The sequence below is a fragment of the Corvus hawaiiensis genome, chromosome 20 (assembly GCF_020740725.1).
Source record: "Corvus hawaiiensis isolate bCorHaw1 chromosome 20, bCorHaw1.pri.cur, whole genome shotgun sequence".
NCBI classification, from domain to species: Eukaryota; Metazoa; Chordata; class Aves; order Passeriformes; family Corvidae; genus Corvus; species Corvus hawaiiensis.
Window position 1 is genome coordinate 2,504,197 of NC_063232.1, and position 24,480 is coordinate 2,528,676.

The 24,480-nt window shown below is 39.3% G+C and overlaps 1 protein-coding gene across 2 annotated transcripts in view; it reads right to left on the bottom strand.

The window, feature by feature from the left end:
• Nucleotides 1-24,480, bottom strand: part of BRIP1 (BRCA1 interacting helicase 1) — a 47,490-nt gene that overhangs the window by 2,289 nt on the left and 20,721 nt on the right. For both annotated transcript variants that reach the window (XM_048324622.1, XM_048324621.1), the window contains exons 15-19: nucleotides 13,863-14,022; nucleotides 13,401-13,522; nucleotides 3,179-3,291; nucleotides 1,647-1,729; nucleotides 99-416 (exon numbers count right to left, since the gene is read on the bottom strand). In XM_048324622.1, the coding sequence (XP_048180579.1) occupies nucleotides 99-416; nucleotides 1,647-1,729; nucleotides 3,179-3,291; nucleotides 13,401-13,522; nucleotides 13,863-14,022 (796 nt within the window). The remainder of the gene's footprint in view (nucleotides 1-98; nucleotides 417-1,646; nucleotides 1,730-3,178; nucleotides 3,292-13,400; nucleotides 13,523-13,862; nucleotides 14,023-24,480) is intronic.

Sequence of the window (24,480 nt, forward strand, 5' to 3'; positions counted from 1 at the left end):
ATTTTCCACTATAGCACTTCTGTAATTTTAAAAAACATTTGTTTCTTCCACAAAAGATGGAACTCCACATTTGAAATTGCCAATGGAAATGAACATACTTTGTTTCACTGTTGCCGTGCTGCAACTTGGCTGATCTGATGCTGTGGGATGAACTGAGCTGATGGCTGCAGTAAAATGAACTTCTGAGCCCAAATTCTGCCCCTGACTTTTAGCAGGAACATCTGGTGACAGATGAATGGTTGCCTCTTGCTGCGAGCCTTGTGACAGGTCCCTGGAATGGGAAGGGAATTCCCTGCCGTGCTCTGAGGAAGCATCCCCAGTCCCCTGGTTTCTGAGGGCAAACGCGTGCAGGGATTCCAGAGCGCTGCCGAAATTCCCGTGGTGCTGGATCTGCTGACGGATCCACTTAGATAATCCTAGGGGGAAAAAAAAAAATCTGACTCCAAAATGACAGCAGCTGTATCAGGTATTTCACATCAGTAAATAGCACCATAGAGTGAAAATATTTTTGTGTAGGTATAGCCTCAAAGATTTCACGAGTTTGCTCATGAAACTACAACAATGCAATTCCTCCTTTCCAGGGCTGGAAATGGCAGTATTCTGATAAGCAACAGTAAAAATATCCTTCTTTTTGTATTAAGAGCCTTTTCCTTTTTCACTAGTCTTTTTGTTAGGGTCAAACTGCTGCCTTGCATAAACATCATTATATTTCTTTGATGCCTGGGTGTTCATTCTGCTTGTTATCATGAATTATTTAAAAGCAACCTTCACAGAGTACAGCTATTTATTATCATATTAACAGGGTCTGATAAAAATTTGAATACAATGAAGCTTTTTACAACTTTGTTTCAGGTTAAGTAACAGTAACTCAGAAAGAATCACAACTGCTCCACGGTTACAATATAATAAAACCTGCTCCTATCAAAAGAATATTTAAAATTCTCAAATACGAGATGTCTTGAGCATAACAGCTTTTTAGATAATGTTGGAGCACACAAGGGTGAAGCGAAAACTGACTTCCTCAGTTTTAGAAAGTGGTTTTGAACCCATTTAAAAATCCTTTCAATATCAGTTAAAACCCCCCAAAAAACCCAAACCCACAACAGAGAACTTCATTCTTCTGTGAAGTTTTACTTTTTAGAGAAAGGAATCTTACCAAGTGTTGAACATAGAGATTAATTGTGTTCCTATATGAATTATCTGTGTTTACTCCAATAATTTCAATGTATTTTTAGTACAAACACATCAGAGAAGGAGCTGGACTCAACTGCAGCAGCTGAGCTCCACCTGCTGACTACGCCCAGCATGGGCTGAGTGAGCTCAGCTCTGCCCAGCAAAAAGGGCAGGAACAGAGGTAAGAACTCATTCCCAAGCAGTTTATTTCCTAATTTTTAGTTATTTTTTCAGGCTGTATGTAGCACATGTTTTGTTTTACTTCATCTGCATTTATTTCTACCCAGTATAAAACTATAAACAGAAAACCCTTGTTGTATATTGAATATTCAGCAGTTCAATTTCTGTTCCTTGGTTGTGGTACATTCTGACCCCTCCTACTCACCTGTATTTGTACAATCATATTACTGTAATTCTGAGTTTTCAGTATTCTTCAATATTAGGAAGTTTCCCCAAAAGATTTTACCCCTTACCAGTTATGTATTTAGTGGGGTTATTCCTGAAGCGGTCGTCAACTAAAATAAGAGCCCCCCAGTCATTCCTGTGCCTTATACACCTAAAAGTGAGGGGGGAAAAAAAAAAGAGTGTTTATGTAATTAGAGGGCCCACAGCAAAAATCTGTGGGAATTAGGAAACAGGGATTGCAGTAAATCAGCTGGAACATGCAAAATTATACAGGAAGTGCATTTCTACTGTATGCACCAAAAATTGTTATGGATGCCACAGAAGCTTAATTTTCTTTCAACTGATGAATTTACTACATGAAAACAGTTAAATTAAAAAAAAAAAAAGCACACAAATATTCAACAGCCAATCAAACCACATCATTTGTTTTCCACTCATAACTGGGCAGTGTAAATATTACAGACATTCCTGCCAGCTTAGTGGAATGTTCTGGTTTTATCAAAATCCTCCTCATACACCTTCATCCTTCCCCACATCTCAGGTCAGCAAGGGCTTTGGCTCCTGGTTTTATAAGGAATTTGTACTTTTGTGTCAGAATGGAAGTCTATTTTCTCCATTTTAGACCATTCAAATGATAAATTGTACAATAAGCAATTGTCACTAAAACTTGATTTAAATTCAAGCTGATTTCACAGTTATTATTTCACTATTGGTATTCCACAACTGAGCTTTTTCTTAAGAAATTTTAATTAATGCTCTTCTATTCCAAAGAGGAATTTAAGAAATCAGACCTGTAACAACAAGAACCCACAATGAGATTTCCTAATGTTTCAATTTCTCTCAGTTTTCTCTCTAAGCCTTCATTTATGTCATCACATTTGCATTAGGACTAATTCAAACAAGAAGAGCTTTCCAGCTGATGTTTCTGTGGCTCTGCATATCTATGACAGAGGCACAGCACCTATGACAGATATGGATGACAGTTCTAATCTTTATTTCTATGATAAATTTTGTTGAAGGAGGATGAATTAATTCTACCCTGTTAATAACATTTGGGAGAATTTTTCCATCTAGGAAAGGGAAGCTATACCACTACTTCTAAATCTGGGAAGAGATCAGTGAGCACAATAATTGAATTGACCTTTTGCAAAGGTCTGAAAAACCCCACTGCTATTTCTCCCCTTCAAAAATACTTGTAGGCTAAATATCAAACAACTGTTCTGAGCCCACTGACAGTGTGAACAATCAGTGTATTGGAAAAGTCCTAAGGATTTTCATTTGCTTTAAAGCTCAAGAACTATTTGTCTCTGCTTATGCTTTTTTCCCCTGTATATCTGGACTATGAGCAATAAAACTTCAACCAAATTGAAGTGGATTCTGAATGTAAAACAAAATCTCTGAATTATAACAACGTTCAAATACACAACAGGCTGAAAAGCAGGGAGTTGTCAGCACAGAACAGCTCAAGAGACAAAATCTGCAATATGAGGGGTTTGGCCTTATTTATCCTCTTTGTCCTAAAAGTGGGGAATAAATCCTTAAAGATTTCCCCAAAAATACCTTCTACAAATTTATATAGTTTTAGTTATGTTTATCTCACCTTCCCAGGGCTTGGTTAAGAGCTCTGTAAGCTTGAATTTCATACCACTGACTCCCTGATAAAAGGCCTCTTGTACTTTTGTGCTGGTCATTGTACTTCCTCTTCAATTCAACCTAAGAAAGAAAACATAAAATATTGGGTTTATTAATTATGTTGAAAAAGAGATATTCTAAAAGGGGAAAACAAGCAAACATTGATTAAATAAGAGAATATATAAATCTTGCTTTGGTGTTTCAGCTCTGTATTTTGTACACTAACCAATTCTGGCTTCTAAAATTGCTCTTAGCTGTAATCTGCTCCAATAATTTAAATGTATTGACATGAGCACCACACACTCATTTAAATCTGTGCCAGCAAGAGAAGGACAAACTGTTCACACAGGCAAAAAACCCCAAACCATCTGGTGCAGGTAGATGGACTCCAAACCCCATTTTATTGGCCCTTCTGGAAGGAAATGACCCACTGGAGATCTCCATCCTTCCCTTTATCACAAAACTGACTCCTCATCTAGAGCTGGGACCAGACCCTACTTTTCCCAAGTGAGGGTTAAGCAAATACAACTTTTCTTCCTCTACAGAAGCTGAGAAAGCTTTAGAGACAGAGTGGCCTCTCCCAATGACCAGAAGTCAGCAACACCAAACCTAATTCCCAGCTTGGCATCACCTCCTGTGGTTTGGAAATCTTTTACCAGAGAAAGAGGCAGCCAAGGCCTGCAGGCCATGGGGAGATCAGGCAGGGAAAAACGTTCCCCTTTTTAAAAAACACATCCCTGATGCTTCAAAATCTTGGGAACCAGCTGCCCAAGAAATCCCTGCCTCTCCTTCCCAGTCTGATGGATAACCACACACACAGTGCCTGGTCTGAACTGGAACAATGTGCATTAGAACATTACATATATCAAAAAGATTTATCATTACTATTCAGCAAGATTTTTTTTTTTTTAACAAACATAAAACTACACCAAAAAGGGTCTTTCTGTTGCTCTTTTGTACAGTATTAACCTTTCTAAACTGACAAGTGAAAGGACACGCTTCAGGAGAGAAAACAGCAGACTTCTAACCTCTTCTGACAGGTAACTTTCAAGTTGCATTTGGATAAGAAATTTTATTTTATGTACTTATGCCCTTTAAATTGCCTGTCAAATTTACAAATTCAATCTTTACAGCCAGAAAGTAAATTCAGTTTGATTTCACAGATTTAATATTTGCTCCAGTCACTCAGAATTTACTGACTGGCATGTGAGGTTTCCTTTGTAATTTTCCAAACAGAAGATTATTTCTTCTGAATGGTTTATGAACATTAAAACCATTCCTCAAAAAGGAACTTGAGTTTATCTGTGCATTTCTACAAACTGAAATACTACCTGGAGAAAGAAAAGGGTATTGCTCACCCTTGGAAATGAGGAACGATGTTGGAAAAGTTCACTGAAGCCTTCAAAACATAACCATTGACAAAATATTCCTGTATGTGTTTTGCACTTGTCTTCTAGTCCTGGTAAGTTTTATAACAATTTCATTTTTTGAAGAATTTTGTTATCAGTAAGATTATGGCCATTTGGAACAAATGGGGGTTCATCAGCCTCTTGCAGACTGTGCAAACAGTATTGGAATAAGTGGTCCTGTGTCTTACGCTGAAAAAATGACATTATTTTTAAATATGTGCATAAACGGACTGAAGTAGCAGTAAAATGCAAACCAGTCAGATCATCTAAATAAAATACATTACTTTCACACTCTTCTAATACATGTCAGTGCTATCAAGTGTTTATTGCTTGTATGCACACCACCAATGACATTTCATTGCTCAAATCATATAAAACCCATTTTTTAATATAAAACCCCATGAGTTTGGGGTTTTTTTAACCCCAATCCCTTGCTCTAAGTGTGTAACATATCTTTAAAACTCCCATATATTAATTTTGAAAGGGTTACCAGAAAACAACCATTCTATTTTGCCACTGCAGTGCTCCTGTCTCAGCAGGAGCTGATGACAACCTGCATTGCTGTGAGTTCAGTCTGCATGGGGAGGCTGCTGCAGGTAAAAGGCCAGGGCCTGTCATTTTAATGCAATCAGAATCTATTTCATTGTGGAACTGCTGCATTCCCCCCCATCAACCCCACGCCAGATTCAAGCTGACATGTTACATATGTGAAAAAGCCAGTGCCTCCTGCTAGCAAATATCCACAATGTGCAGGAAACCACAGGCTAGAAGGGATTAGTTAAAATGTCAAAAGACAGCCTTTTACTTTTACCTGTTCATCCTTAAAAACATCCTCCCAGCTCTCAGGCAGGATTTGCAGACAAAGAGCTGCACAAGGCCCCTGGCAAGCTCTGCCATCCTGTAGCTGTCACCCAGATTAGGCTTTGATCTGTCTGGGAGGTCATGGGCACAGCCATGTTCACTCAAATCTCCCCACGTTCTACCTGCAAACCTCTCCTGCTTTTAATGCTTAATTAGTTCGACATCTTTCACTCTGGAATATTAACTGGGAAATAGCAGTGAAAATAGATAAATGCCATGAACCCTTTTTTTTTTTTTTTTAAAGGCTTGGAAAGATACTTGGAGGCAGTTTGTGCTGCAACTCAAAAGGATTTTCCAGTGTATCTTTCAAACAAAATTAGCAACAGAGGTTTTTCTCCAATGACAACAACATTAAACGACATTTGTTACATTCAATTTTAAAATAAGTTACCTGTGGTGATATTCTTTCACGTGAAGAAACTCAGACTTATTCAGGATTCAAGTGATATATAAATACATAAATTGATCTACATTTTGTTGACCATGGATAATATGAGTTAGTTCATGGCACAAAGCTGAGAGAAGTAACTCAAAAACTACAGCTTGGTTTTGTTTCCCAAAATAACCTGCAAATTCACACACAGAACCTGCAGCCTTTTAGCAACACACCAGGCTCAACCAGGTTTATTCAGAATTAACAGTCTTTAACAGCAAGGTATACAAATATAGATCTATTATGGACTAATTGTTTCTAAAGAAAAATTAATCTGAATACTGTGAACTGATTTATCACTGCCAGTACCACGACACGAAGGTTGAAGGGACTAAGTCCATTTGTTTATTTTGTGCCATTTAAATCAGCAAAATAAACTGTGTTTGCTATTACTTCAACTGGCAAAGTTTTGAGGGGTATTTTTAACACATTACTCCATTGAATCAAATGCAAACTTTGCTTTTTAAGAACAAATATAAGTAACAGTTTAGAAATTTTTTTGAACAAGTCAGGCCTATTCTTTACAGAACATGACCTCACGAACATCTCCAACTGCCTCCTGTTTTCTCTGGTACGTTAAAGGAAGAGAAAACAGCTGGAAAAGGCCAATAAAGCTGGGCCTGTGTCACTGCATGGCCACAGGCAGAGGTGGCACATCCACACCCGGATCAGCCCATGCCCTTCCCTCCCCAAAACTCTCCTCCACGGAAAGAAAAACCAGAAAATGAACAGAAATGCTTTCTGCCATTCCACTAACTTGTTTCTCTGGTTTTATGAGAGGAAAAATAGTAATGAAAACAAAGACCATTGCTCACATCATCCAAAAAAATTGTTAAAAGCCACATTCATGTTTAACATCTACTAATTCCCAACGTCTTAAAAACAAACAAGCAGAAAAAATACCAGGTGGTCACTCCCTGCTTCCACCCCAAAAAAGACATTTAAATGTTTTTTAAGCAAATCTCCCATCCTAAAAACCTCAAGTGTCCACTTAGAGCCTCTCTTCCACCTGAAATAGCAATAATTAGGATTTTTCAGGAACACGCTTGCCATCTACTTTCCTCCTGACGAATGCCAAGGAACCATAAAAGTTTGTGAGTAGAGGAAAGTTAAGACATGAAAACCCATGTCTTTTCTTTTACATCTGAAAATTCTTTTATAGAAGCAGCACTAAACAGTGCAGCATTTCACTCACTTCAAAAGCAGTAACAAGGGCTGTGAGGCTTAAGACAAATAATGCACACGTAAAGGCCTGGGTGAGTCACAGAACAAGCTTCAAACATCCTCACTCCTCACAGACCCACTCAAAGCTGTCTCTAAACACAGTATTTCCATTTATTAACCCACAGGAAAAAGATATTATGGCAGGATTTTATCTTTAAATGCTCCAAGTATTCCAAGTGCAGTATTAATACATAAATAATAAGGAATAAGAAAATGCTTATTAGCTGTATTTTACCAAACTAGAATCTGTAGATTACAGTAATTTATTAAGGTCATTCTAATGAGTTCATATACCTAAATCAGGTCACTAGACACAAATATAACACTTTTATTTTCACAGATAAATACTGCATTTCCTTATGAAACATCAACAACCCCCCCAAACTGTGAATGAGACATGATCAATACTTTGTACTGCTCAATTATCCTCAGGATGCTGTTACACAGAAATTGTTCAAGTGACCTTTTCTGCCTGAAAATTTCTATGTGCACTTATAAAAATTGCCTTCCTTGGGTAACACTGAATAAAAAAAGGAAGCAATCCAGATCTCAGACTTGCTCTGTCTCACAGGGGACATGCAAAGATACTGGGATTGAACAGTGCAACGTGAATGGAGATATAATCCAAAATTACTGAGATTAAAAACATGGCACAAAAGTGGCAAATAAACTATATATGGGAAAACACTGCTGGCTTGCTTCCTCATAACCCAAAAGCTTAAATATGAGATATGACTTCAAGATAAGGGCAAACAAGCCAAAGACAAAGCCCTGTCCATCAGAAGTGGCCAGTCCCATCTCCCAGGGCAGCCAAGCAGCATTTCCTGCTTTGCGCAAAGCTCAATTCCTCTTATCCTGAACTCACCAGGTATTTCATGGCCATATCCTGCCCGGTATTCTGACTCTGAATCCCAGTCTGGGAGAGATGGGAAGCTGATGTAACACTGCAAGCACTGAACACTTTTAGTATTGTCAGCTACACTGTGCAGCATCCCCAGATCCGGGAGTTTTTGGGTTTGACAAAGCTCGTGGCACATTCACCTCAGGCCCATCTACTCATCTCAGCCTCACAGGCTTTGAGGGGCTGTGAACAAGTGACTTGATTAAAATCTAATGCAACCAAAACTCCGCTCTGAAGAGAAAATTCAATCCATTTCCAGTGAAGCAGAAGTGAAAAAAATCCAGGAGGTTCCCTTGAGGTCCAACACTGGTGCCTGTGCTCCGCATGCTGTGGCCGAGCTGGAGTGTGAGTGTCACTCATCCCTACAAATCCCCACGGTGAGAGCTTCACTCTCACAGCTTTCAACACACTCTGACAGCAAAGGAAAAACTTAAAGGTCACCACTACTTGCTAAGGACAAGATAAACACAAGAAAATCACTTGGAAATTTTTTGTATGGATTGGAAAAGTGAACTATTAAACGCAAAGGGAAAGTTTTGATTTGTAGGATTATTTAACTTCGGGATATATTCAGGGATGATTTTGTGATCTGGGCCAACATATTGACATTAGCCTGGCACCAGCAGAACAGAAATGCCATCCACTTGTCTTACCTGTCACACTGAACTCACATGTCCCCATTCCCAGCCACAGGAACGCTGTGCTCCACAGGATCTTACAGCTGCTCCCACAAATTCAGTCTCTCAAATAGTTTTGTTTTCTTAATTAACACAATTTCTGTTGGATGCAAGAAGTGTGGATGGCTTGGACTGTTTATGACCACTGTTATTTGCAGAAAAGTGGGAACTTTTAAGGGCTTTTAAGGTATCTCAGTGCTACCACAGCACCCATGAAAGTTTCAGAAATGGTTTTCTGCTCCCCACTTTCTATTTGTAGTTTTTCTCACAGTACTGGAATAAAGAAGAGATTAAAAGTCTTCTATCTCTAAAAAATTCTTAACTTCACAGGGAATTTTCTACTAAATTTAACACAACAATGACCTCCCCATAAAATGTAATTTTCTGTACCAGTTTGCCCGTATTTTTTATTAAGAAGTGAAAATACATTTTTAAGTGGTGCAAAAGCAAGAGGAAATTAATACAGTGCAAGGGATGTTTCTTAACTCTGGTTTAGCATAATAATAATTTAATTAAATCAAATATTAAAATAACAATTTTCTTAGAAATCTTGCTTTTCCTCGAATACGGTAAATAAGAAATTAATTATTTCAGCAACCACTTATGTAGCACAAGTTTCTTTCTCCTTTCAAGGGACACAAAGCATATAGGCTTAAAAACTGCCACAAGGACTAGAAATTCAATATTGAAACATGCCATTATTCTGAAATGATAGAAATATCTCGATTTGTTGAGATAGGAGAAGAAGAAACTTCAGCCAAAAAGCTGCAAAATTTTTGTATCATTAAGTTACATAAACCCCAGAAAATTGTAATTGAAGTGATGCTTTCCTTCGTGTTACAAGTTACGATACTGGAAACAACAAAGGAAATATTCCCCCTATGGCAGCCATGGGAAATAATTCCCATTAAAGGCAAACTTGAGCAATGCCACTGCTCAGAACTCCCAGCCTTACCAAGTTTATTTGCCTTGCACCTCTGCTGATGTGAAAGAGTCTGACTTTCTGCATTTTCTGCTGTATTTTGGTCAAGTTCTCCTGGCTGCTCCATGATTAATTCACTCTACTGTAGCAGGATCAAAAGCATCTGGAGAGGTGGAAGTGCAGAAATGCTCTCTGGGATGGGGAGCTCAGTGCCTGCACTTCAGAGCTGCCCATTATCAACATTTCGGAGAGAGCTGCTTTAGTTTCAGCTCCCCAAGGTAAGAACAGTAAATTATGACTTGAACTAAACAAGTCACACTTGGCTCCAAAATCAGATTTTCCTACCTCTACTTTCAGGTCCCAGAGGTGGGCAGAGGAAATCCTGGTCACAGCCAAAGAAGTCATTTTTGGCTCTGAAATAAATTTTCCTGCTTCACTTGAGCCAAACTCTACCATTGAGAGCACCAGTGCTTTGAGCAATCCTTGAACATTTCTTTTATATTATTTTGTTTTAGCAACCTGATTCTTCAGCAATATGAAACCCTTTGCAATAACACAGAATTAGGGATTTGGCCTCTTTCTTCAATCAGTTTTGTTTCTAATCAGGTCTGCTTCTGAACCTGAATCACTTCTTTCTCCCTAACACTGACAAAGTGTTTTAGATTCTTCTCTTCGTGAAACCCAGTGAACCTAAGACACAGTGTGCCTAAAATGTTGAGGTGAAACTAAATTACTCTCTTTAAAACCTCCACAGAAAATACTGTAACTTATAAAAGCACACAGTTACTTAAGGAATCCAAATGTTTGCCATTTAATACCAGGATCTGTGGCATATATTTAGCACAAACATATGGAAAAACTAAAATTGGATATTATTCATCACACTTGACAATGAGTTTCTTGCCCAAGATTGATGTCTGGATCCAAAATACTACACTTCAAAATATCTAAGAGAAGTTAATTAAGAGTATGTTAGCATCAGATAACACATATGTGGGATTATACATCTCTTGCTGTCACGTTATTTATGTTCTCTAATATTACAGCTCACTGCTATTCAATCAAGTTACAAATCATAAAACATATTTAGAAAGCAGGTTGATCACAGACAAGTCATATTAGTGGAGATGAGCCAACATCAAACTGCCAACATAAAATATCGGTCTCCAAAGGTACAATTCCACAAACCCTGCTGGTTGTGCTCAGTCCTGGGAGTATTAAAGGGATTACTCACACAAGTAAAAGCTCTGTGCAGGAGTAAGGGGTTATGGAATTGAGGCTTAAGAGGACTTTTATTAACCCAAAAAGCAGACATTCAAGTGTTTTTTCATGTAGAAGCTGAGCACTTTTTAGTGATTTAAACCAATCCCAGAAGGATATAATTCATGGATATTCCAAGGGACTTGTTAATCACTTGCATTTCCTATTTTTAAAGGAATGTCATTATTAATCATCTTATCAGTTTCCTTCTCTGGTACCTCTACTGAGCACCTATTGCTGTGTGAGAGCCACAGATGGACCTGTGTGCAGCATTTTCTGTGTAAATCCAACCTGACTTGTGTCACTGCATTTTGAATTTTACGTCTGCTGAAAACTCAAGTCCCTCTCCAAAAGTTCCAGGGTTTACCCAGTTTTCTGCTTCACCTACAAAATCCAAAGAAACACCAACCAACTGTATCACAACAGCAAAAGTTGTAACTATCCTGTAAACTTTTAACTGCTGCATTTGGGAATTCCAAGTCCTTTCCTGAGCAGAAAAAGATGCTTCATCTTCCAATTTTCATTTTTATTTCTACAAAGGTACTAATAACCTTCTTCAGCGTGACCCTCCTTCACTTTATCCTTCTTGCAACTCAACTGGTAAAACAAATGGGCATTAATCCAGAATTTTTGGGGATCTGATAAACCTAAAACCTTGAGCAAAACAAAACCCTGTTCAATATAAAGATGTTTAAAATAAAAACCATTTCCTCCAGCATCCTGCAAGGAGCTCTGCCATGCAGCAGCTCTGCAAATCTCATGCTGAGAGACTGGTGCCTGCCCTACTCTCATCCAGAATTGATCACTGCAGAGCTTTGGGCATTCCCATCTCTAAATAGACACACTCAAACCTTGAGCTGCTTGCAATTTGGCAGCTACTGTTTCTAGCCCTACTGAAAAATTTAGGGATTTTCTTCAGTCTAATTTAAAAAAATAGTTCAACAGAACTCTGATTTTTAAAATATAGGTATCTGAAATGGGCTGTACTGCCTGTGATTCTGTTATATGAAATATTTGGTTGAACTCAAGGTAAAATCAAAACATAATCCACTGTGAAGATAATTCATCCATGACACATTCTTTTCTATCTAATTTTGTATCATTTAAAACCCCAAACCACTGACTTTCAGGAAATCATTTGGCATTAATGGTAAAGTTCCAGCCATAAAACAGACAAAGGATTTCCAAAATACCATGTCAGCATATGCCCCTAAAACACAGCACTTCTAACTCTAAAGAGAGTGCAGAGTAGCCTTTGAATGGGAATGTTTTTACACTACAGTACAGTGCATTATATTTCAGAAGGACAAAAAACGTTGTGGCTGAATAAGTGCTCCAAGGAATTCTGCACACATTGGAAGAACGCTGCACTAACACAACCTCCCTGGTCCTTGTAGGATGTGGGTTTTTCCCAGCAAGGCTGGAATTAGGCACATGCTGCAGACAACAAAGAAGCCTTTGCTTATTCACTTAAGCTCAGAACACATCTCTCAAACCAAAGCTGACTCTGTTTGGCCTTTCAAGTGCGAACCTATCATTTTCCTGTTTGATTTGGCATTAGTCAGAACCAGAATCCAGCTGCTCCTGATATTTTTTTATTCTCTGATTCTTCACTTTGTATCTTGGCTTCACAGAGTGATCCCAAAAGCTTGCAAAGGAACACACAGGACAGAGTAGTGACAGTGACTGGGAGTAGTGGCAGCAGCTCAGTGGCACAGACCACTAGGAGGAAGTGGTATTACAAACTAGCCAATAATAAACCTTTTTTTCAGTAAGCAGAAAGCCTAGAAAAATACTTTTCTATATATTTATTGGCTTTCTTTTCCTTTCAGCTATGAAGCGCCTGCTCTAATGGAACATCATCTGTCTGTCAGACAAGCCCTGCTCAAGTCAAAAGGAAGGAAGTGTTGAGGTGGGCAATTACACAGCAGTGCAACAGGATGCTGCTTTCACCACCTCCTGAAAAACACAAATAGTTTCAAATTTATTTAACTGGAGCCATTTCCAAATGCTGTTTTTACAAGGCGCTTACAAGTTTCTGCCTAAAGTTACACAAAGCTTGAATATTCCAAATAGTGCTGTCCTCAGTATCCAGGAAGAGTTTATGTTATGTCATAAATTCATGCTTCAAAATTGCAAGCTAATAAAGCAGCACAAGCTTGGAAAAGGTTTCCAGTTCCACTCTGTGCTGAAGTGGGGACATATAATTACACTAAAAAAGGCAATGAGATTAGAAAGGTGAGATACTGCAAGCAGAGGGACATACACAGTCATATTGTAAAATAAAAACATAATTAAACAATCTTTATCTTTGCACCTGTTTTCTGCAATAACCTGCCTTATTTAAAGCAGTATTTAAAGCTGCTCCTCCTCTTACCTGTGCAAGGTAACTCAAAGAATTCAAATGGCATTGAGACAAGTTCAAGGGTGCACATAGAGGAAAAGTATGTTGTGCATATTTAAAGTTTTAAATATGATATAAAGTGCAACTCTGGTGTCCCACCTGAAGGTCCTTCACGTTTGGAAAGGGGATTCCGATGGTCACAACTGCCCTGGCATTCTCATCACAGAAATCCAGCCCCTCACTGACCTTCCCTCTGCACACAGCTATCAGGAGAGCTCCATCTGCAACAGGACAGGAGCACACAGATTATTCCAGGGAGGATCAGGAGAAGCTTTCACAAAAATGTTTCAAAGAGCTAAACTTAATATAGCATAATATACTGGCTGGAAAAGGTGAGTGGCTATAAAAATAGAGACTTGTTAGAAGGATGACATTATCTCCAGTTTGATCAATAATATTCTGATTTTGACTATCAAATAGCAAAATAATTTTACATTATATAATACAGTGGTAATTAAATATGCCAGAACAATGTGCATCTACAACAAAATGTTAAATGTTAAACCTTGAATTTTACTTGAAGAGTCCGTATCAACTATTCTGAACGTCTGAAAAATGTACCTTTTTCTCCTTTACTTTTGATTGCATCATAGTAGATTTTCAGCAGCTCATCAAAGTCACTCTTGGCCCCTCCCTGGGGCTCTGCAATGACTGTTTTAACATCCTCCAGGTTTCTCCACAAGCCAGTGTGCATCCAACGATCCTTTAACTTGTCCAGCATCTGAAAACCAACAGAAAAATCCATGCCAACCCCTTGGAACTGCTCAAATAAAGCAAACAAACATATTTCTTTCAGTAAAGTTATATTATTCAGCTTTTGAATTTGTAAATACAAGTTTTCCTACCATGCACAGAAACTCAGCTGTGCAGTACCTGGGAAACAGGGGGGGCACTTATTTTGCTAATTAGAAATAATGCAGATTTTTGAGTTATCAAAGCAAAACTCTCTAAACCTGTGACAGTGGCCACTAAAGAGCATCTTGTGGTATTCCTCAAAGCAGAGGAATGTTATCCGAAAAAAATGGAAGTTACCTGTTTCTCTGATTACCAAGAGATCCATAAGTAAGATCAGGAACAAATTCCAAATTAATTTGAAACAAGCCTTTATATCTTAAATTTCCAAAACATTTCAATTTTTGAAAATTTACATGGAGAAGTTGGGGGAAGAAATATTGATGTAGGATTTATCAGCCTCTCTGCTTCTTGAAGAGCTCATCAGCTTTGTTACACCTACCAAACTCTGAACTGTGCACATTTCACTCCAAACCAGAACATGTTCAATTCTTGCAAGCAAATAAACATGTTCCACATCTAATGCAAATAGTGAAAATGTGTGCTGCATTATAAAAATCAAAGGCTAAAATTAACACAGAGCCTGAAGTCAGCTAGGTGGGGGTCATTTAGCAAATGCATCCATTTCTACAATGAGTTCTATCAAGTCAGGGAGCAAACAAGTCCCTCCTTCAGCTGCACAGCACTGCCTTTGAGACAAGAGCAAGGCAAGCAACACATTCCAGAGTGAACCAAGGAGATCTGGTTCAATGGACAGGATTAAATCCTTTCTTTCACCCTTTTGCTGTTCAGTGATCTTTAGCATGTTACTGACTCAGTGCAGTTACTGAGGTTCATATACAGAGGTTTAAATTCACAGATTCTTCAATAAGGGCTGTGCTCTTAATGTGTCTGCACTTCCCTCAACTCCCCTCCTGAAGACTTTTCCATATTTTGCTCCAGGCTACATAAACTCTCCATCTGGAACCTGCACTTGCCCTGGTGCATTCCTCCAAAAGCCACAGCATCCCTTCACTGCAGCCCACTTGTTTCCAGTGCACTCCAGCCAAGATCTCAGGATCTTGAAAGGGTAATTGTTACAAAAATAATCTGTCCCACATCCAAATACACAGTTGAAGTGCTACTGTGAAGCAGAACTAATGACAACTAATTGTTGTCACATTTGAAAATTTATAGGAAACTGGTTACAAGGCCCTTTGCATTTTTCATGTCCTCAGCATTAAAGATTTGAACTCATTCTCTGACATTAAGAATTTGGATGGGTTCCTCACAAGAGGGGACAAATAGTCTGCTATTCTGCATTTTCCCTGCTTTGCCCCAGCCTCTGCTCAGGGAATTACTCTTGCTTTACTACTGATGTGACACCATTAGCAAGCAAGCATAGAGAGAGTAAGTAATGAGTAGTAGGAACAGTTTCCCCCCCACACACAGCTGTAACTGCAGAATAAATCATCTCTGCTAAATGTGTCTGTGCTCCTGTTTGTCCCCTTCCCTCCCAGCTCTGTCATTTCCTGGCAGCATCCTGTCTGTAATCTCTTTTTCTACAAAGGTTGTAATACTGTGACTGAGCAATGAGCGTCCATCTTGCCATCCCAGCCTGCCACTGTGGCCTCAGTTCTTGGATGTGATGTGGAGATAATTCTGGGAAAGCAAAGAATCAAACATATTACAGCTCTAAGTACATCCATTTGGGATCTGCCAGGGCCTGTAACATCATTAACTTCCCAGATTTCATTCCTCCTCCTGTGGAACTGGGGGCTGCCTGGGCCCCCACTCAGCAATCCCTGCTGAGCTGGCTCCTGGCACTGCCTGCTGCTTGCCAGGCATGCCAAGGGGAGCCCAGGGAGAGAACACAGACAGCAGATACTTGGGTAGAGCTGAATTTCACATTTACATTCACAATAAAATTATCCATGCTTTCATTTCTAAGGGTCACTCACCCTGATTTTCTCCTCTCCTCTCATCCCACCCAGTGGTATTTCTCACCAACACATCCCTATGAAATGTTCTTGCCAGAAGGGCAAGATCCCTCACAAAAATTCCTTAGACCCTCAATTCCACTGTATTCCTCTCATATTTGAAAGAAGTGAAACTCGTATTCATAGCTGCAAAGATGGCAGGAGAAAACCTTTACCCAAATTCTTAAGAAAACATCTGCTCTTTGTGGGTTCCCCAGCCCCTCCAGGCAGGTCTCTCTTGGACCACAAGAGCTTCAGGTTTCTTGTTTCATTGACAGCAACCATCACAACAGAAAATCTATGATTTTTGAGGGAAATATAGGAATTATTCATGAAATCTTTGGCAAGAATGGAGCAATTCATTTAATTCACACAACAGCTATTACCTCTTCCATTAATGGAGTTTGCTAGATATGGAAACTTTCCTTGTATCCACAAAAACACAGGACCCATGGTATGGACAGACACTAAAACAACAAGAATTACGGAGCTGACTGAATACAAATAAATAAAATATAGAACACACACATGCCTCAGAAGAGCCAGGAACCAAGTGCGGGTTTCTCATAAAAAATTATTTCACTTTGGGTTGGAAAAGTGCAAATGGGAGCAAGATCTAATGCCAGGAATCACAGGAAGGAACCATTAATGCCCCCAGTCAGTCACTCCTCCTACCCAAGGGAATAATAGTTCCTGCACTGGAAGGCAGCCTGCGTATATTTTATTAAATCCCTTAAAAATGGATTCTCAAATGGTTTATTAACAAATGGTCTTCCTCCAGGAGAGCAGAAAATCTTGTTAGAAAGAATCTGTCATCTTCCCATGCACTGAAGGATGTTTACTGGGATAGCTTTTCCCTTTTATTCCTTTCTGCAATTTAAAGACACCTGTAAGCTCTGATCCATAAAAACCTGGAGCTCAGTGTTTAGCTCTACCATCCATCTATGCCAGAATCCCCTTTTTAAGCAGCTTTTGAAGTATTCTGGAAGTTTGGGGAGGAGGGGAGCTGTTTTCTCACCATCTCCTTCCATTATGCTGCACTCCAAGGCCAAACCCTCCCATGTGTGCCCACAAAGGAGAAGCTTTGCCCCTTTCCATTTGCTGCTTTGTTTTACACAGTGCCAAAAATCACATTAGGGGGGCTCCCAGGTCATGAAACAAACCCAGAGATTTGTTTAATGTATTTTACCCTAAGGCAAGTTGATTGTAATTTCCAGCATTGGATCAAACTTGGGGAGTTAATTTCAGGTTGCTGGGGATGTGCTTTTCCTACAGGATCCATCACCTCCTGACAGGGAGTTGTGAAGTAGAAATTAGCTGAGAAGAGAGAAAGTCTAACAGAAAAATTCTGGCTTATTTTAGCTCTTGTCCTGCTAATTTCTTTATACAAAATATTCCTTAGATATTTTAGCATTGATTCACATCATGAATGGATCACACCTTGCCAGCAGAGAAAAAAAGGTATCACAGAAATAATCCCTCCATCAAAAAGTTCTCGGGGAAGCAACAAAACACCTAAAAATATCCAAGGATGCTCCAGAGTAGTACAGGACAAAAAGGATAATGACCTTAGCAGCACCTGACAGCAGAGTAAAGTAGCTCTGACTTTACTGGATAGTTTAACAACTCTTAACCATTTAACAACAATTATCAGTTACAACTGCATTGTGTCCTTGTGCACCTGTAAAACCACAAGCTGTCTTGTTTCCCCTACATTTATACAGCAACTGGACAAAAGGTATTCCAAGGTGAACAGAACTTACTCAACCGTCTTGTAACCCTCTTAAAAATCTGCCATTATACACTGAAATAACCCCACTTCTTCAAACTTTGCTATTTTTTCATCTTGGTTCTATGTAATGATATGAAGTTGCACTTTTCATTGTTATTCAAATATTCAGGTAGTTGGAGGAGAGAAAGGGAAGAGCCATTAGGTTTGTCTTAATAAAAATCACAGTATTGGCACCACTGTTAGTGCAAAAAGTCAGAGCTTCCCAAGGGACCACCACTGATCTAAAAGCCTTTTCCCAAGCAGAGCTCTTCCTGTGTTTGCTCCCAGGATTTTCTTTGTGAATAAGCACTGCTTCAAATCCAAGCGTGTCTCCAGTGGGCTGGAAACGTGTTTGAGGGGTCAAACAGAAGTTCTACAGGCAGGCAGCACAAAACTTCAGAGATGGCAACAGGAGCTGTGGCTGAGCTACTCCAGACTGGGCTCCCTCCAGGAGAACTTGGTTCTGGTAGAGCCAACATTTTTGTCTGCATGCACCGTCTGGGAATAAAAGGGAGCGACTGGGACTGAAAGGGAGCACTGACACAAACCAGGGCTCTCATCCCACCCACCAACATGGAAAGTGCCACAGAGACTCCCAGTGCTGCTCTAACCGTTGCTCTGCAATGTTTGTATCTTGCCAGAAAAATAACAGGTGTCACAACCAAAGAGGCTTCTTTTTTTAACTCTGCAGCTACTGAAAACCCAGAAATTCAGAGAGACTGTCAAAAAGAAATGCACTTCCCTTCTTTTACTACAAAATGTTTCCCACCATTTGAGCTGTCTGCAAAAAAACCAAGTACAGGTTTTTTTGTATCACAGAGCAACTCAACCTCCACCTGCATCAGCTGCCTCCTCTCTTCCTTTCAGTAAAAATAAATATAAAAACAAAAAAACCCCTATCCACTCTGACAGGCCCTTCTGCAACTTTAAGCTGTTAGGCTGGAGGACATCATATTTTCCACTCAAGTAATCCTCTGATGATCTCAAGGCACAGATGTTTTTATAATGGCTCTAATTCCAGAGGTATTGCATTCCCTTTCAAAAGCTGCCAGGAGGATATTTGCTGAGTCAGCTGCTTACCTACAGCTGGAAGTTTTTGTTCCAATCCCTCTCCCTCCGGTCCCAGGAGAATCACCTGGATGAATGTTCTACTTCCATTATGAAAGGATGGAACTGTCCCTATATTAGTGATAATCCTAAAACATATTCAGTCATTAAATCAAGGCATTGCTTAAACATAGTGGCCCTAAATTCCTGTTATTTCAAAGGAACCCTGGAGAGTGTATCTGGCCAGACTTCACCCACTTTTTCTGGTATTACAGGTACCTATTAAATTAGCTTTTTCAAGCATTAAGATGGCTTGGAAAAGTAGAGAATTAGCAGAAATTATTTGACAGTTCTTGAACAAAAACTTTGCCAAAACTTGGTACCAAATGACCCAAAATCCTACAGGAAACTGAACTCCAGGAATATTGGAACTCTTCGCTTTGGGGAAAAAAGAAGACTTTACAAAGAGTTTACCACTGTGGGGTCATAGGATCACTAATTTATTCCATTTTCATCTTTAGTTAAAAAAACAAACAAACCCCAAAACAAAAGCCACCAACAGCAACAACAAAATATTCCTTTGAGGTTAAAAGTGAACAGAAAGGAAACAACAGAAGGAAGAAAGGAAACAGAGGGATGGAATGGGAATAAAAGATTGAAGGGACAAGAACAAACTGCCTGGAAGGATTGGTGTGAAAGGAAAACCGAGTTTCCTTCCAAAAACAGGAGGGAAAATATTTGGGCTAACGAACCAATAAAATCTAACGTCCATTATCCCAATCTGTCAAATCAATTCGGAACAGCACCCTCGAACTATTAAAAATAGCCCCATAAAAAGCTCAACAAGAGCAAAAGGGATGGAAAGCAAGCAAAACAACCCAATCACATTTATCAAAATCACCAAAAACATTATACACTTTGAGAAGGAGTAAAAGAATATTCACCTCTGGGCCACAAATCATTTACCCAACTGGTAGAAATAATTTACATTTCATATTTTTTCCTTCTTGATCACACCGTACACTTTTTCAAAAGGTCATTTTAATCATATTCTTCATCAAAAAAAGAGAAAAGCTTCAATTTTGCTCAACACCCAGACATTTGCACTGCTTTGGGTTGGGACTCCACCAGCCAAGAATAACTGAGGCCACTGAATTATTTAAGCAGTTGTTTGCACTCAATTAGATTTTCATGAAAGGTTAAGCAAGAGACTGATTCACAGCCCCTCCTCATGTTATGGGAGGGGTTACCTAACACAGGACAAGGTATTTAAAGTTCATTCATTTGAATGACTGAGCCAATACGAAATGTAAACATTTTTTCACAAGAAAAGGTATTTTAAACTTCAAATTTCATTTTCTCAACTTCCAAGTCTAACAAATTTCATTTCAAGAGAAAGTAAAAATATCTGTGCCAAAATATTTCATTTTTGAACTAAAATTTACTTTCAAAACAGAGCCTTAAATTCCCACTGTTAATCACCGTCCTCACCACATCTCCTGGGAAAAAGCTGCCCTGGATTGGAAATCTGTAGCACTGTGCTATTTCAGGAGATTTTTCACTTAATCTCTCTCACTATTTCCCCACAGCAGAAAATGAGTTTGAAGGATAGAACTTTAAAACCATGGAAGTGTGATTTTCAAGAACTTCCATGGAAAAAGGTGTCTTTTTAAATTGAGAAGCACTGTACTCATTTTCTCAAGGAGAATTTTAAACAAACATGAAATAAACCCAAATATTTCGGACCAAGAATGGTGTTGAGATCCCCACATATGGTGGGAAATGTGGGGTAAAACCTGTGCTCGTCTACACAGACGCTGCAGGGGAAATGAAAAAAAAGGAGGAGAAAAAAAAAAAAAAGAGATAAAGCTACTGTGCAACTCCACTCCATAATTCAATGAAACCCTGACCATGGTGAAAAACTCTGTATTATGAACAAGATTCTGATCACCATGTGCACACTCCAGCACAATAAAAGGTGAATAATTCATCATCATTTTCAAAGGCAAAGTATGCATCACTCAACTTGGGGGCAGCACGGGGGATTTCACCGGTAGGATTTTTCTTTGGGGACAATGACAAAGTGCCGCTCACCAGCAGGAAACTGAAGCACTGAAGTGTGTTCCATGTGCCATAAATCAACACTGCAGCCACAGGATGTCTCTCTGGTACCAACATACCATCAATTTTTCAATAACCCCCTTAAATAATGGAAAACGTGAACGGCGACAACAGTAATGAAAAATGAAATGTTTTGCACGCCAAAGACTTTAGAATAACACAGTTAATATGTTGCTTCTACAGCTAAAGAAGCTTTTTTATAGAAATCTTCTCCCAAAAAACCCAACATGTTTGCCCCCCAAACAACCTGGAGAGTCTTTGTCCAGTCTTTGAGCTTGGTGGCAGCTGTTTAGGAACAACCTGGTTCAAAATAGGGTTTCTTTTGTGGTTTCAAAACTAACCAAGATAACAAGTTCTGTGTTCCAGGAACTGCTTGTACATCCACCCTAGGCTATCATTACACCTTCCCATTCCAGGGAGAGAAAAGCCTTCATGCAAAGAGACCTCTCCAGAAAAAAAAAAATTTTTAAAAGGATGGTTTAGGTCCTGGTCTGGAATAAAAAAGAAAATTATTAACTGGCCATGGATGAAGTCAACATCTCCACTGCTGCCCTTCCCCAGCCAAAAGCCAAGCTCAGTCATCTCTGACCTCTTCGTGTTTTCAGAATAGAGGAAAAAAAATAATACAAGGTTGTCTTAGTGGCACATCAGCGGTGAAGCACAGAACCCCTGGGAAAACTGATCCAAAGGGAGGAGCAGCCTAATCCCAGGCCCAGGGCCAAGCACGGCCACGCTGCTCCCCCAGGAGCTGGGGACAAGCAGCTCCTGTCACTGGGAACCTGCCCCAGCCTGGCAGAGTGACAGCTCTGAGGTGCCTCTCCTCTCTTCCCCAAGCCCCGTGTCCCAACAGGAAATGCTTAATATCCCTCTACCACATATATTAAACAATTCCAAATAAATAAATAAATAAGGTATTTCTTCCAAGTAGCCAACTTTATCCCTCCTCCCTCCTTCCCTTCTGTCACCCTAAAAAAACCTTAGAAATAAATAACAGACTTTTGTAATTCTTAGGAAAATAATTTCTCACCTCATGATCGTAAAAGTTGAAGACAAAGTTTTTAATATAGCACACTGCAAGTTGTTTGTTTCGAAATATTTTTGCTAAAAATCAAGCCACTAATGAGCTGTAAAATGAATCAAAATGCAACGAATACTCTTTAGAATACATCACTCACTAATTAAATGTTCTCACCAAGAAGCTTGCTTACCCAATCAGGAACTAAAACTGAGGCATGATTTTTCTAATTTTCTAAGACACAAGTTGATGGCTCCCAGACCTCCCAATGATGTAGAATTTCTCTGCATTTAAAATGGCCCAAGTATTCCTTTCAATACATTTAATATTCAGATTTTTGTATAAGCTGTTACACTGCTGATGCAGAACATGCTCCCTAAATATAACCTTTCCAGTTATTTTCTCTCATATCTGGTATTTTTCACACATGAAGAAGTCACATCTCTCCCACATCAGGCAGTGAATCTTTCACAGACATAGCAAAGGGACCAAGAACTCTGCAGGTTGTAAAGGTTCAGAAATAACCAGGGCAACATCACCTTCTTCTCAAAAAAATAATTGATTATGGATATTATTCCCTGTTCACAACCGCCTTCTTTCCCTCTAATTAAAAGCTCCTGAGGAAAAAGACATGTTCACTCTGTTATCTACTATTAGGACTCCATCATTCACAGAGTGCAAACTTCTTGACTGTGAAAACTCATTTTCAATGCAGTTCCTACCTAAATGGGAGGAAAAATATGCAAGTAGAAAGTGTTAATTACAAGGGAAATTGGAGCATGTGTTAACGAGCTACAACAATTCAGCTTGCAGCACTTTGACAAGTCAGAGCTCAGAAGTGAGAAACAATAATAGATTTTTAGTTTACTTTCCTGATGCTGTCTGCTCAGGGTATTTAAATTAACAGTGTAATAAAATATTAAACTGCCCAGCTCTCAGGGTGTGAAATCCGCAGGCCAAACACTCATCTGCCAGCATGGCAGATAATTTTTTTAGACATAATATCCAATAATCTGCCACGACTGTCGCTCCGGATTGGGCTTTATCTGATGAGCAGCACCAGCAGAAAGGATCTGCTCTGTGTAAAAAGCAAGCGCCACAGGGCACCTGAATAATTGCACAGCCCTTGCTGGTCACCACAGCAGTTCAGCAAGTCATGAGCAGCCTGTTTGTTCATTCCTTGCAGGCTGTAATTCACAAAGAGAATGTGGGACCCAAAGCACACGTGGGAATTTCCCCCGGGCCGAGGAGAACATTCCAGCACAAGGAGGAACACAGTGGGAGGGAAGGGTCTCAGGGCAGGGACAGGTGCACATGGACAGCAAACAGCTCCAATCCCATTGCTGCTGAGGCTCTGCACAGCACCAGGAGTCACAACAGGTCATTCCTTTCATATCACCTCACCCACATTTCCAGTCACCCAGAATATTCACCCAAGTGCCTCTCCAGTTGTTTAGTTAATTCACAGTCAGACAGAGCCAGTTAAGGATGCTGCAAACTCACACCAACAGCTTCAGAACATCAGCCATAGTGAAAAAAATCAGAATTTCCAAAGGAGGATCTTTACAGATTATCCAATTACAGTCAACCACTGGAAAACATATTTAAAAGAAAACAGAAACATGAAAATGTTTCATCCCTGAGACTGGGGGGAAAAAAAAAATCTTGAATGTGCAATATCATCTCTTCCCTTGAGCTGTCTGACACTTCTCTGACCTCCTGATGAGCCACCTCAGTTCACAAGGCCACCTGGAAACTAACTAGGAAAAAAATGAATATAAAGGATAAAAACTTTTCCTTTGTTCAGGAGATCCACAGAATAGCACAAGAACAGTCATGGGGAAAGGGGGAAGAACCTAGACATTCAGCCACAGGCTCCTGGATCATCTCCTCTAAGGTCTCAAAGCATCCCTAACATTTGGATTGTCTTCTAATTTCCCAGAAATCAGGAAAATCACTCCATAATTGGTGTGTACATCTATGATCCTGTCATACAATTTAAGAAGGAAAACACATTTTGCAATTATTCAGATTGTCAGTTATCCCCAAAGGCTAAATTTTACCTTGGCCTGCTGTTGGTAACCAAGCAGTGGGGAAAAAACAACCACCAAAAATTACAAAATTCAGACAACTCAAGGTCAAAAAATTCTAAGTGAAAACCTTGTAATAAATCACTATAAAAGTTTAGGAGAACTTCAACTACCCAACACTTCAGTTATTCCTTTGCATAATCCAGCTCTATTCTGGCTGTGAGTTTGCTGTAGCCTCTGCAATTCCACAAGAAATGATCCTGCCAGGGTGTGAACTGCCAGCTCCATCTGCAAATTTAGTTTGGCAGAGTTTGATTGAACTGATGACATTAAAGATAAATATTATATACCTGGTTATACAAAAACTCTTATTCCAATTATTTTTGTATGGACTTTATTATTCCTTCTGCTACTGTTTTATTCTATTTGAACCAATTTCACAATA